The sequence below is a fragment of the Erigeron canadensis genome, chromosome 7 (genome assembly GCF_010389155.1).
Source record: "Erigeron canadensis isolate Cc75 chromosome 7, C_canadensis_v1, whole genome shotgun sequence".
Lineage (NCBI taxonomy): Eukaryota > Viridiplantae > Streptophyta > Magnoliopsida > Asterales > Asteraceae > Erigeron > Erigeron canadensis.
In genome coordinates, this window is record NC_057767.1 from 5,669,185 (window position 1) to 5,682,645 (window position 13,461).

Here is a 13,461-nt window from a genome sequence, read left to right on the forward strand (position 1 = left end):
GAACCGGAAAACCGAAAAACCAGTCCGAACCGCGTGATCTAAAACCGAAAAAACTGAAACTGGAAAAAACCGAAACCCGAAAAAACCGAAAATATAAAAACCGAAGTGTAACGGTTCGGTTACGGTTTTCAATATTCATTACCCGCGGTTAACCGAACCGAACCGAATTTTGATATATACCTACATATAATCATATATATGTATATTTACACATATATGTATTCCATAAATACATCATTTACATATCTCTTTAGCTAAATTTTTGTATTTGTTATCTAAGATATTAACAATTTTACTAACTTTCTTTTACAATCTATAATTAATTTTGAATATTATAAGTAATTTTCTTATATATATACTCTTTTTAAGAAAAGTTGTTAACTTTGTTTAAGATATCTATCAAAAACATTAGTAATATCATATAAAAGACATTTTAAGTAGTAAATCATGATACTCTTAGATAGAAACTTGCATTGTATAAATAAAACGTAAGAAAAAAGTAATTCACAATTAGATAAAATGTATATTTATTTATAAAACAAAATATTAATGTAGTTAAATAACTATTATATATAAAAAAAATTAATTAATGCAATGTAAATTGACTATTGTAATTAAAACTTAAACTTTATATTAGCATAACTTTAATAAATGGTTAACCGAAAATAAAACCAAAATTAACCGACTTTTTCGGGTAACCGAACTTAACAGTTCAAAATTTCTAACTAACCGAACCGAACCGAAACCCGAAAAATGGTTCGAAATTTCTAGCTAACCGAACCGAACCGAACCGTTTACAGCCCTAACTTTCTCATCCCTCCCAAAAATTTTTTTTCTTTTTCATTTAATTTAATCAAACACTTTCTTTTTTAATAAAAACTTAAAATATTTCATTAAAATTAAAACATAAACCATACATATTAAAATTAAACAAAGTTCATTACAAACTTAGACAAATAAAAATTAAAATGTTCGCCCCACATAAACAACATAAACGATAGATTAAACAACATAAAAATCACTCATTAAACTCCCATCCATACTTCGCCGCAATCTCCTGCTTTTGCTCAATCGCCCACTCTCTGCTTTTTGGATCGGAATTCGCATGTGGGGTGCTAAAAAACTTGTAGTGACTCCTCTGGTCTTGTTACTTTGATGCTCGAGTTATAAGTCCAACAATGCTTGCTTCTTCATATTCGCTTCCTCCATATTTTGCTTCTTCTTCTCCACGTACTCCTTCGTAAAAGCTGAAAAATAACCTCCCCCTTTGACGACGACGACCCCACATTCTTTCGGCCCTTTCTTGGCTGACTACTAGGAGTGCTTGACTCATTCAAATCCGGCAACATAGTGGCATCGCCATTGTTACTAGACGACTCATAATTGCCTCCTTCTGACGACTTTCTTCGCTTATCCGAATGGGCCGAAGATGTTTGCCCAACTTGAACTGTTTCCTTCCACTTTGCTTCATCTTTCACAACCTTCCAAGTTACAATACTCGTGAACTCCTTCCCGGTTCTTGTTTTGTAGTCCTTCAACGCCTCAGTCATCACATTTATATCATCACATCCATTATTCCTTACACCATCCTACCATTAACAACATAAACATAAGTATAGTACTAACAATTAACAAAATAAACTTAAATAAAGTATATACATATACTAAATACTAACAATTACTAACAACTTAAACTTAAATAAAGTATATATATACACTAAATACTAACAATTACTAACAACGTTGAACGCTTGTGCCAACGCCACCTCTTATTCTTGCATCTATTTCTTTTTGTCAGCCCGTCTTGTATACTTTCTTTTCGGTACTAACTTCTTCCACTATATATATACACGTAGTTAAAGTATATTTATCAAGTATATTTATATATACATACAAATAAATATTAACATATATATAAATAAATATTAACCGTATATATATGAAGTATATTTATATATACATACAAATAAATATTAACATATATATATTGTAACACCAATAATGGTTATAATACTATTATGTTATTATTTTAGATATGGTAAGTGACACCTATTATAATAATGGTTAGATACAGTATTATGTAAAAGTCGGAAGTACCGACACCTATTTTGAAAGTAACGGGTATTTAAATTATTGAGATTAGAGTAAATACCCGACTAATTTAATAAAAAACCGACTTATGGATATGTATATATATCATACACACGCATATAAATCAAGATATATTACAAAAGAAACCTCCTGGAACTTCTAGAAAGAGAGAGAGAACGAGCAGGAGGGAGAGGAAGAAAGAATAGCAGGAGCACGGCTGATTTCAAGTCTCAATCAATCTCTTTAATTCTATTTCAAGTGTTAATTGAATCTATAATCAAAGGTTAGTATGTGTTCTTGAATTATTAAATTAAAAGTTAGGGTTTTTAGTGATTTTTGATTAAAGTGATGGAATTAATCAAATTAGTTCAGGGGTTTTGCTATTATGATGTTGTTAAACATGAAGGTACCATTACTTTTGATTTTAAAGAAGATTTTTGAAAAAGGATGATTTTAGTTAGAGATTATGATTATGTAAAAGATGAAATTGAATAAAAGGTTGTTAATCCATGGTTTTAGTGGGTTGAAAAAGTTCATTTAGATGTATTAATCCTAAATTGACGATTAGTTTTGATAGAAATTTCATAAGTTGAATTATGATTATTGTTAGTAGCTAAATGGTGAAGTTTGACCTGTAATTCTGCAATGGTTCAGTTCTGGGTAAAACGGCTTAGTGGGTTGGAAAGTAGACTCCGAGGGCTTGAAAACGGTATAAGATATGTCTAGGTTTGTCCAAGGAAAAGTGGTTTAAAGTGGGTCGCAAAACAGCTAGTTGATGCTGAAATTCTAACAGCAACAATAGTCCTGAATTTTCAGCAACCACAAATGATTTTGGGCAGTTTTTGAAGGGTTGTAACTTTGTGTGTGTTTTGTTTTGAGTAAAACTAAAAACAGGTTTTGAAAGTGTTGTTGTAGGTCTTTAGAATGGCATAGGATTCGTGCAATACGGATGTGTTTGAGTGTGTCAAATATATGTCACAAAACAGCTCGTTGGAGCAGTTTGCTTGTAAACCAACCGAGTTTAAAATGGTCATATCTTTCGAACGGTAACTCTATTTTTAACAAATGAGCTGTCCACGGAAAGAGGAAGAAGTCTACTTTCTAATGGTCCTTGTATAAATGTCTATATCAGATTTATATATAACTTAAAAGCTGTTGAACGACTGCTGCTAGGGTCGGTTGCCCGATTTTAGTTTGCTCAAGAGTTTGGGACCTATTGTATACGTTTGTATTCATAAAAAAAACACATATGTTTATGTTATTAAAAAATGTTTTTATAAAAAAAAAAAAAAAGTTGGGCGTTTCATATATATATATATATATAAATATTAACAGTATATATTAAATAAATATATATAAATATTAAAGTATATATATAAAAAGTTTAGAAACATAGTTTAATACCTATTTGAACTTCTTGTGTATCGGGAATGGCCTCATCCTCATCATCGGTGGGGAGGGGGTCGGTGGACGCGAGCGGGTAGGGGGAGGAGGATTCGTTGTGCGATCAAATGGATCGAACGACTCCAAATCAATCTCGGCCGTTTGGTACCACTCGTAATCTTGGACGCGGGTACTTAGAGGGGGAAATTATTGCGCGCGGGGGAGGAGGATGCATTGCGCGAGGGGGAGGAGGAAAATACGATGTATGAGATTGTGAGGCGTAATGATATTGAGGTTGAGTCGGTGGTGGGTCGGGATTATAGTATTGTGAGCAGTCGACTTGTTAAAGCTGAGTAGTCGGTGGTGGGTCGGAAATATAGTATTGTGAGGGGTCGACTTGTTGAGGTTGATATTGAGGCGTGTCTACTCTTTGTGGTACACGAAAGTTGCCTCATGTCGGTGCCGGTGGACCTCGAACATGTTTCCCCTCCTTGGATCCATGGATGATTTTGTGTTTGTATAAGAAAAGGGGTATAGTTTTTTGTTGTGTTTGTTTGAGAAAAGAAGATGTATTTATAGATAAAAAATGAGGTTTTTTTTTTTTGTTTTTAGCTCCTAACGGCTACAAAAGAGAATGGGGTTTGAATTTTATTTTATTTTTTGATGTCTACAACGTTCAAATAAGCATGGCCCCACCTCCCTAACGTCTATTTCCTTCTCAACCCGCGCAGGGCTTTTATGCCGTTTGACCTTATGCCGCGGGGATGGCGCCGGTGTTCCCTCGGCGGCATTCTCAGCCCTTTGCCATGCCGTTGTCTACTCCCTTCCACCTTAGAAAAATTAGTTAAGTTAGAAAAATTGTAAGAATGTTATTGATTTATTTTGAGAGGAAATTGAAACCCACACTCCTTGTGCTAACCAAAACAATTCTTTCAAAAGTCAAAACACAAACACCCCCTTGCCAAAAAACCCACCTCTTTTAAACATATGACCAGCCGATTTCAAGGTTTCCTCTGCCTCGCCGTCATTGCTTAACCATTCACCCAATTGCTCTTTCTGTTTTTAGGTATGCGTTATCAACTTCTTCTTCTTCTTCTTCTTTTGAATTATATTATAATTATAATTTTAAGTTATATATATAAGCACATAAACTGTTTGTTTTCTTGTTTCACTCTCCATGAATTCATGTCTTTATCTTGAAAAGAAGGGTAAAGAATAAACAAAACTTGGAACTTGTTAGAAAGTTAAGTAATACCTGAATTGAAAGTAGAGTTCTTGGCTCTTTATTCTTGTGGCTGTTAATGTCTTCCTTGTGTATCTGGAGATGTTTACTTAGTGAGGCTCGAACCCGGATCTTTTATGCGACCTTTAGGGTGTTTTACTACTAGGACATGTTTGTAGATGGTTGAATATATGGATACTAGAATGCAAAGTTTGTTACTTTGTTACATTATGTGGATATAAAGTAAATAACACCCAATGACGTCTTCCACGAGTTTTGGGTTTTGATACCGTCTTCGACGGTATATAGGGGAAGTTGAGATGTAGACAACGTACTCCTACTTAAGGTAGAAAGGCTTCTTCTAGGTTCTATCAAAGGTCAAAAAGGACCTTTGGTGTGTAGGGCATGAGGATCGAACCATTGGCCTTTGTCTCCAGAGGCAAGGGCTCCAACCCGGTTGGTTTTTTTTGATGTAAAATAAGTATTTGTTACATTATTTTGGTGAATATGATAAAACCATTTTAAAAAGTTTACAACTTTATAACTTTTAACAATTCATTATATCCATTTTTACTTTCTTTCACAATGTATACCTTTTTGATTTATCATAGTTTGAAGCATAATTAGATTACTTTAGGTTATTTTTGTAGGTAAATATAAACTCTGTTTACCAAAGGGCTTTTAGCCTGGCTGTATTCGAGGTGGCCTAATAGCCAAAAGTTTGTGGGTTTGTGTTTCACTATTACCTGTCTTTGAAGATAAGCTATAACCAAAAAATGGACTTGCAGTTGATTTTGTAGGTTCGATAAAGGTGAGAAATCATTATGGTGGGATTTAAAAATAGGTACTTCGTGATGGAGGTGTTTGTGGATCCAAATAAAGATATTTCAAAAGACGATCCGATTATTCTTAGCCAACATAATATATCGAAAGCGATCAGAGACAGCATTCTAGTCAACTTTGGCGAGTGCGGTCTTGCTTCGTCACTAGGATCATTCCAAGGTTGGTAAACAGTTATGTAACAAGCAACAACTTTGCTTTAATATGCTTTTACTTTGGTGTGATTGTAAGTCTTTGTTGAACACGAATATGCATGAGTCAATTTGGGTAATTGGGTTGCATGTAATTTGTAACGGGTCAAATGGGTTAACAGTTTAGCCACAAAGGAATCTGTCAAAGTTAACAGAGAGTCACTCTAAGTGTATTATTCATGCCTGCAACCTCTTACAATGTATTATAAAAACTTTATATATATTGATGAAATAATGTATTGTTTGTAATCATATTTTATGCTTTTAGTTTTTGTAAGACCTTGTGAAAAACTACGACAAAAGTGTTTTCGATCAACAGATTAAACCAAAAATTAGTAAATTACAAACCTAGACGCGGTAGCGTTTTGACCTACAATCCAAGCTGCTCATTTTGCAACATCTATGAATATATGAATTTATGTTTCATGCTCAAATACTAACGTCTCAGGTGCATCACTTTGCAGTCAAATATGTGAATCACATCACCAAAGTCTGTATTATCCGAGCTTCAAGAGATGAGCATCAAAAAGTTTGGGCTGCAATCACTATGGTCAGAAGTGTAGGAAATTGCCCGGTGGTTTTCAACTTATTGGACCTTAGTGGTAAGCCAGTTTAACTTGGAGGTGCCTGAATGGATGGGTTGGGTAACATGTCAAGTCGAGTCGGTGGAGTTTGGTTCACCTGAAATACGTTCCGTCTAAAACTCTAAATATATTGGATAAACTCTAAATATATTGGGTGGTTGACGTTGACCCATAATATCCAATTTTGCTGTTTCCTTTTAGCTCCTTTTTTACTTAACTGGTTTGACCTATAGATATAATATAACCTGAATATACCAATTCACAAATACTACAATTTATATTAGACAAACTTCACTTACTATGCACACAAGTCTTTCTCCATATCTACTGCTGAAATTTCTAATGACCATATTTCAATCAGGCAATATCAGGGTCTGTAAATCTGCAGCTTTGAAGTGTGAAGATTTGAAATTCGAACAATTTAAAGTTGTATTTGGGGATCCCCGAACAGAGGATGTTAACAAACATATGCAAAATCTTGAGAGAATCAAAATGTTAGAGCACTGAAAACACATGTTATTTTATCTATTTTCAGGTAAGTTGAATTTAGCATATTTTAAGAAAATAAACCTGTAAATGATATTACCAATTACTCTTACATTTAAGTATCAACCACCAACCATCACTGATATTTGATCATTCATTATTCTTCCTAGTGTAAGAATCTCTATAATGCATTTAATGTGAGAAATGATTTTCGATTTATTTTGTTCACAATGTTTTTTGAGCACCTAAAGTATCACGTTACATTTGACATGGTGGCAAGAAAGGTGTTACATATTAAACATCATGGGGTTGATGATGCAGTCGTAAAGTAATACATGGATGGAGTTTCTTAGACTTTAATTAGGTCAGGATTGAACAACACATTTCATACTTGGTAAAGAAAGTCATTATTGTGAGAATCAAGCTTTGAGGTACTTAGAGTATTTGCTTCAGAATTTTTCAAGAGAAGAAATTTACAGAGCAATCATAATTAGGCTGTTATTATTGTAGGTGACGAGTTCATTATAAAACTGTTATATCTTATGGAAATCAGAAAAATCAGGTCGTGTCATGGAATGGAAATATAGCCTTGTCTTAGTTAAGAAAATTAGAGGAATCAAGAGTGCTTTGATGCATACTTTGCCAAATGTGAGCCACAAAAATGTCAACAACTGGGTGGGTTGGGCACCTGTTTGTTTCAGTGAAAAAAGAGAGGTGACGTGTTAGTATGTGTTTTATATGTTTACGTTTGGGAGGATGATAGTTATAGTTATGATGCTTCATCAAAGTAAGTATCTTTGGTACAATTCTAGTGATGAAAACAATTAATGATGTTAGGATTGTTCATTGCAATGAAAACTAAGCACTTATTGCAAAAAAACAATTTGTCCTCTTGTAAGGATATGATTGAGTGTTTGTGTCGTCAGATATATTTGGTGGTGCTTGTGGTCGCAATGGGCTAATTCAATTTTGCTTTAGAGCTGCACACCTCAAACAGGTATTATTGTGTTAGCAATCGTTTGTGGCTCATCTTATTTTCACTTTCCGGCTGTTCTTCATCAACTTTGGCGCTTGCCTGATTATGGTGTGTGCATGTCATTGGAAAGATCAAGTCCGTAAGTCAAGAGTTGTACTGTGAAGGTGTGAAGCCCGATGGAGTTAAATTTACCAAAACAGATGTATTCACTATAGCGTGGCTATAGTTTGGACGAATAGTTGGGTAATGAACTTGTGGAAGACAAAATGAAAGCTTAAGTTGGAATTAAGATATTGCAAATGGTCGAAGTTTATATTTATCAATTTTCTCATTTTTCAATGTATTTTTTTCAATACGATTATATAAACATTCATCTATTTTGTTACATATCATGTCATCTCACGTTCTCTTCCCTTCTCATACATCAGTACTAAGTTGGGAATTCTCATTTGCACGGTTTCGAGGCTGTTTATCTTTATTCACTCTAAACAGGCATGCAATGCAGTAACACAGCACCGACTAAATCAACTTTTTTTCCTCTTCTGATTATTGGATGATATTTCAAATGCCGCATAGGTTTGAGCTGGTAGTGGTTGCCGGAACTCTAACGGACAGGTGCACAGGTCATGAACTTGACTAAAAAAATTGCCTCAATAAGTTGCTAAACCCAATCGGGCATGGTGACATAATGCCGTATTAAGACCATTTCATACAATTGATAATTGAACACTGAAAATGCTCGTTAATAGTAATGTTATTGGCAGTTTGAGTATTTTTTTACACCAATGTAACATAACTATTAATGACAAGTTGAAGTAAAAAGAAACCATAAAATTAGAAAATCTAAAATCGATGGTACCAAGTCCCGAATTTTTCAAAAACTTGGTACCGGTACTGGTCCCATTTCCCATTCAGTACTATTTCCCGGTACCAAATCCTGGTACCGCGGTACCACTTCCCGGGATAGGGACTTAGATAAATCTGCTCATCCCTACCTGAAACCACTAAAAGTGCAGACTAAAATATACACCTCCTTATAACGGCCAGGATGACTGCCAAAAATTAGTCATTGTACACGCTCTGCACTTGTGTGCTGACCATGACTCTCGGGTGGCTGGCCTCCATTTTCAGCCATGTCCAAAGCAACATCAGAATCATTATTAATGTTAGGGTCAGAGTTGGGGTTGGAGTTTAAAATAGAGTTAGAGGATGTTGTATTTTCTGAGCGGACTGGCATGAGAAAACTTTGCATTCTCGAAAGGTAACTTTGACTAGTAGGTTGACTTTGGGCTTGATAAGTTGTTGAAATGGTTGATGGATGGTTGGGATCAGGTGGGATATTAGGGAGATCATTTAGTTCGAGGTTGGGAAAGACTGAACACCGGCATCGAGGGCATTTTATGTTTAACCTTAGCCATTTATCAATGCATGGTACATGAAAGTTATGAGCACAAGGCAGGCCACGAACCTGAAAGTCATGTTAGAAACTTAGAAAATGACAAAAATAAATAATATTATCTATTGTTGATGTCACGAACTGTTGTCACTTTAAAAACAATTCACTATATATCCAAACTAGCTTTGAGAGAGTTATTGACTTTTTGATCATCACACTTCGCTATAATTCTCAACAACCATCGTTTATAAATGCTAATATAACTCTAGTTCAGAAATTGAGCTTGGCAGATCGTGAAAATGTACATGCCATATCAAAAGTAACTTTACTAACTGTTGCAAAATGTAGCATGCTTTTCATGTTTAGTAAGATGATGGTTTGTTAACACAAAGAACCTAAAAATGATGATTTAAGAAGTCTAATAAAGCTATCTTTTTAAGCCATAAAAGAGTTGCAGTGCTACAAAGTCAGAACTGTTACCTCGTCTCCGACATGGAACTCTTCCAAACATATTGGACAGTCGCTACAATCAGTCGGAACAGCTTTCAACGAGAATAATGGAAGTTCCTGAATTAATATCTCCACTGCTTGCCTCTACATGCAAAAAATTATAAATCACACATCAAAAGATATGTAATTAAAAAGCAAATTCAAAATTTGTGATTTAATCCAAAAGGGCCATATACAAAAAAGGAATGGGTCAAATGTGGTGAAAGTCGCTCAAAGTCTACTTTAAATGCATATAACTTCCTAAATTGTTTTTATTCGAAGATTTAAATTTGTTGATAATTACATTGTTCTTGTAATTATAACTTGTGTTATAATAATTAATACTTAAATGCACAAAAACTGTTTCTGTGTTAACCCAACCTGACCCGACCAGCTTGTAACCCAACCTTCTCATCTTGTCGCTCAAGAAGCAAGTGTTGTAAGCAACATGATAACACTGAAACTTTTTGCACAACATAAATCAGCCTATTCAATTAGTAAATGTATCAAGGCACATCTGCTTATATAGAACATATTAAGTAAAGCAAGATGACAGGAATGTCACTTTCAAAATGCCCTCTGGTTTACCTGGTTTTCAGATAAGTAAAGGCCAGGATGATGAGGAGTAGCATCATGTTCCATGGCTCTCATCTCTTGAGCAGCACTTTCAAATACCCAATCTGGCAGACGAATCATGTCGACCAACACCTGGAAAAGATACAGTTAGTACTATAGGCTAAGCAAGTCAAGAAAGAAAGAAACATGTAAGAGGATCCATTTGTCATGAATTATAATTGTGATCATAAACTTCTTTTGGAATGAAAAACAAAAAACAATGTAGTTCACTTATAGGGACACTTGATTTAAACAAACTTGACAAAGCCATGAAAGAATCGATCAGATGAGTCAACATGCCTTTGGAATTTAGATGACGTAATATAATGATTGTGCTCTTGTTCAATTATAAATCTTGAGAAAAATAACCACTCTTCATATACTAGAGTTAACCATATGTAGTGTTTATCTGTATAATATCACCATACCCACATATAGATTAGCACATGAACACGCTACATAGTCAAGGCCGCATTATGGCTTTCCAAGATTATAACGACCCACGTAGATTAATGAAAATGAGCTTCGTTTACCATAACCACGCAGATAATTAATTGTATAAGAACTTTTGGAGGAGGCATATGTTGTCAAAAAAAGTAGCTTAGGCGAGATTCGAGAAGATGCCCAGACAACTTTTAGCAAAGAAGATTATGTAAATCATTAGCCAAGTATAAACCAAACTTAAAAGCTATGCTTCTAAAAACAAACACATGTGGATTGTATAGTCTGATAAGTAAACCTCCTAGATGATGAACTAGAGATGCTAAGACACCATCTCTAGTTGCTGGTAATGTAACGTGTTGGGCCCTTCAACATTTTTAGTCCTAATATTGGGAGTTGAAAGTATATCCCACAATTTATATACTGTTCATGCCTCGGGGTACATAACACAGGGAAAAAAAAAGAACAGTACACATTACCCCATATTCTGAAATACGGGACATAGGAATCCCAAGTTCAGCCCGTTCCCTGTGAGCTTTTCTTCGTCTTAACCACTGCATATAAGAAAAGTATAAACTGTATAGTTAGATTATGATATTGCCAGCTTCGTTAAAGTGACTGCAACAAGATAAATATATGTTATTGCACCTTATTTACTAAATATATGGCAAGGCAGATAAGTCCACAGTAGCTGAAAATCAACCAAACAAGAAAACCCCATTTCTGATTTCTTTCGGGCAACTGCAAAAACTTAAACATGACCATTAAGACAATTATTTACACACAACAGCAAGGTCTTAATGGGTAACTTATAAGAAGCTAAAATAACACACATACACATTTATGCGCGCTAGTGAACCATATAGATCCCGTAATACTCCAAGCCCATAGAAATGGATATAGCACGATATACAGAATGGACAGAACCACTACTCTTCCGATAAAATAACCATCTCTTTGCTGCCTACCAAAATCCCTATATCATTTTAAAAGGAACTGAAATATTAACTAGGGAACTGAGACCACAGTAATATTCCTAAACCAGAATTCGTTATTATTATAATTTATAAGATAGGCAAGATAGAAGACTAAGTTGCTCAACTAAATAGAAGATAATTCCACATTTCAGAGATATTAACGATATCAGCACATAGACCATAAATACAACTTAAAGCATTCATATAAGTTCATCCAACATTTACTCTTTTGGAAACGAACTATGTTGGTCTCTGAAGCATAAAAGAGTTTTGAACTAATGACAGGTCGTAAAAGACAGGTATTATATATCTTTGTGACCTATGATGAGATATCATAATCATCCAATGAAGATTTCGTAAGTCATTTGTAGCTAAAAACAAAATTAACTTGTAACATCCTCAATCTCGTAGTTGATATTCCAAGAACATTCTGGTTCAAGAACATCACAGCAGTTCTAATAATTGGGTTACCGATGAGTCAAATAAACTTAAATCTGTCACTTTCAATACATAGCAAGGTTTTTAACTTTTAATTATCAAAAGTTAGATAACGTACATTCGTAAATAACGTCAGCTGATGAAGGAGAAGACTTACAATCCCAATTTAGCTGCAAGAGCATTGTCTACAAACATCAACAGGCGGAAAACAAAGACGGCACCATAATCAATCTGAACCAAACAAATATACATAAATCAAGGCCTTAAAATGTAGTAATTAAGCGAAATGAAAGAAATCCATATGCATCATGTTTACTCACCACTATCCACAGATGCAATGGGTGTGTACATTGATGGTACCGCTTCCAACTCAAAAGAACCATAACTCTATTTGGTTACAAGCTTAAAGAAAACGTATAGGCATCTTTGAAAAGAGTATAAGTAACCATTACAAAAATATAGCAAACTTCTACCAATTTGTCATAGCATGTAATGAAGTATTTTTATTTTCGTATATTTTGAATTGACCAAATGTCTATGTTACACAAAGATCTTGTAAAATGTCCATGTAATGAACTTTCAAATCCCGATTATTTGATGTACCTGACCAATCAAAAACTTACACGCGACAGCTTATATGGTTGCCACATATACCCGGGCACATCCAATAACCAGGATTTGAAAGTTCATTACATAACATAGACATTTTACGAGATCTTTACATAACATAGACATTTTGTCATAGACATTTTACGAGAAATGGCGGCGTGCCATGCCACGCACCATTTTTAGCTGCTATAGAAGGCGACTTCTATACATTGGTAACAGAATGGAAGTTTGTTACAACAGATGAAGCAAAACAAAAAAACAAAAAAAAAGGTTCTAGCTATACGACAACTTAGTGACAGTCTGTTACATTTTGGTACCGGTTTTCCTTATTAAGTTACTCCCTTCCCCATATCAACGGAAAATGATCCCTCCTGTTGGCTGCACAAAGGCTTAGGTGCAGCAAGATAGAAATGAGGGGTATTAAGTAAAACCATAATCATACCCCAGTTAATTAGTATTAAAAAACTAAAAAAGGATACATACTAAACGCAAGCATTGACAGAAAGAATGCATCATACCTGAAAAACATTTTTAAACAATTATCACAATTTCAATTCCAACAAAATACAAATAAGATACAAAAAAGGTATGATCAATTGATCATATACATATATATATATAGACATAAAGAAAGAAATAAACAAACCATTTAAAGTTTACACCTCTGATCGCCATATATGAAAAAGTGAAGAAAAAGATGATATTTCAGCGGAAGAACCCAGA

The 13,461-nt window shown here is 34.4% G+C and overlaps 2 protein-coding genes across 6 annotated transcripts; one reads left to right on the forward strand and one right to left on the reverse strand.

Moving 5' to 3' along the window:
* Positions 1-2,154: 2,154 nt before the first annotated feature.
* On the forward strand, positions 2,155-8,158 carry LOC122606836 (probable ribonuclease P/MRP protein subunit POP5). 3 transcript variants are annotated; one of them, XR_006324998.1, is made up of 6 exons: positions 2,155-2,374; positions 5,485-5,698; positions 6,192-6,329; positions 6,673-6,846; positions 7,724-7,794; positions 7,904-8,158. XR_006324998.1 is itself a non-coding variant. In XM_043779712.1 (5 exons), exons 2-4 carry the CDS (start codon positions 5,521-5,523, stop codon positions 6,816-6,818), a joined length of 462 nt encoding a protein of 153 aa, XP_043635647.1. In that variant the 5' UTR covers positions 2,155-2,374; positions 5,485-5,520; the 3' UTR covers positions 6,819-6,846; positions 7,724-8,158. The 3 variants fall into 3 exon arrangements, 2 of the variants coding, with proteins under 2 accessions (XP_043635647.1, XP_043635648.1); XM_043779712.1 differs by having other exon boundaries at positions 7,724-8,158; XM_043779713.1 differs by having other exon boundaries at positions 7,776-8,158.
* Positions 8,159-8,495: 337 nt separating this feature from the next.
* LOC122606835 (E3 ubiquitin-protein ligase SIS3-like) lies at positions 8,496-13,461 on the reverse strand. Of its 3 annotated transcripts, XM_043779711.1 has the most exons (10): positions 13,401-13,461; positions 13,218-13,256; positions 12,450-12,516; positions 12,287-12,360; positions 11,552-11,690; positions 11,363-11,455; positions 11,194-11,268; positions 10,247-10,366; positions 9,650-9,763; positions 8,496-9,241 (listed from the first exon to the last, which is right to left on the reverse strand). In XM_043779711.1, the coding sequence occupies exons 2-10, from the start codon at positions 13,232-13,234 to the stop codon at positions 8,840-8,842; spliced, it is 1,101 nt and encodes a 366-aa protein (XP_043635646.1). In that variant the 5' UTR covers positions 13,235-13,256; positions 13,401-13,461; the 3' UTR covers positions 8,496-8,839. The 3 variants fall into 3 exon arrangements, with proteins under 3 accessions (XP_043635646.1, XP_043635644.1, XP_043635645.1); XM_043779709.1 differs by lacking the exons at positions 13,218-13,256; positions 13,401-13,461 and having other exon boundaries at positions 11,363-11,464; positions 12,450-12,672; XM_043779710.1 differs by lacking the exons at positions 12,450-12,516; positions 13,218-13,256; positions 13,401-13,461 and having other exon boundaries at positions 11,363-11,464; positions 12,248-12,316.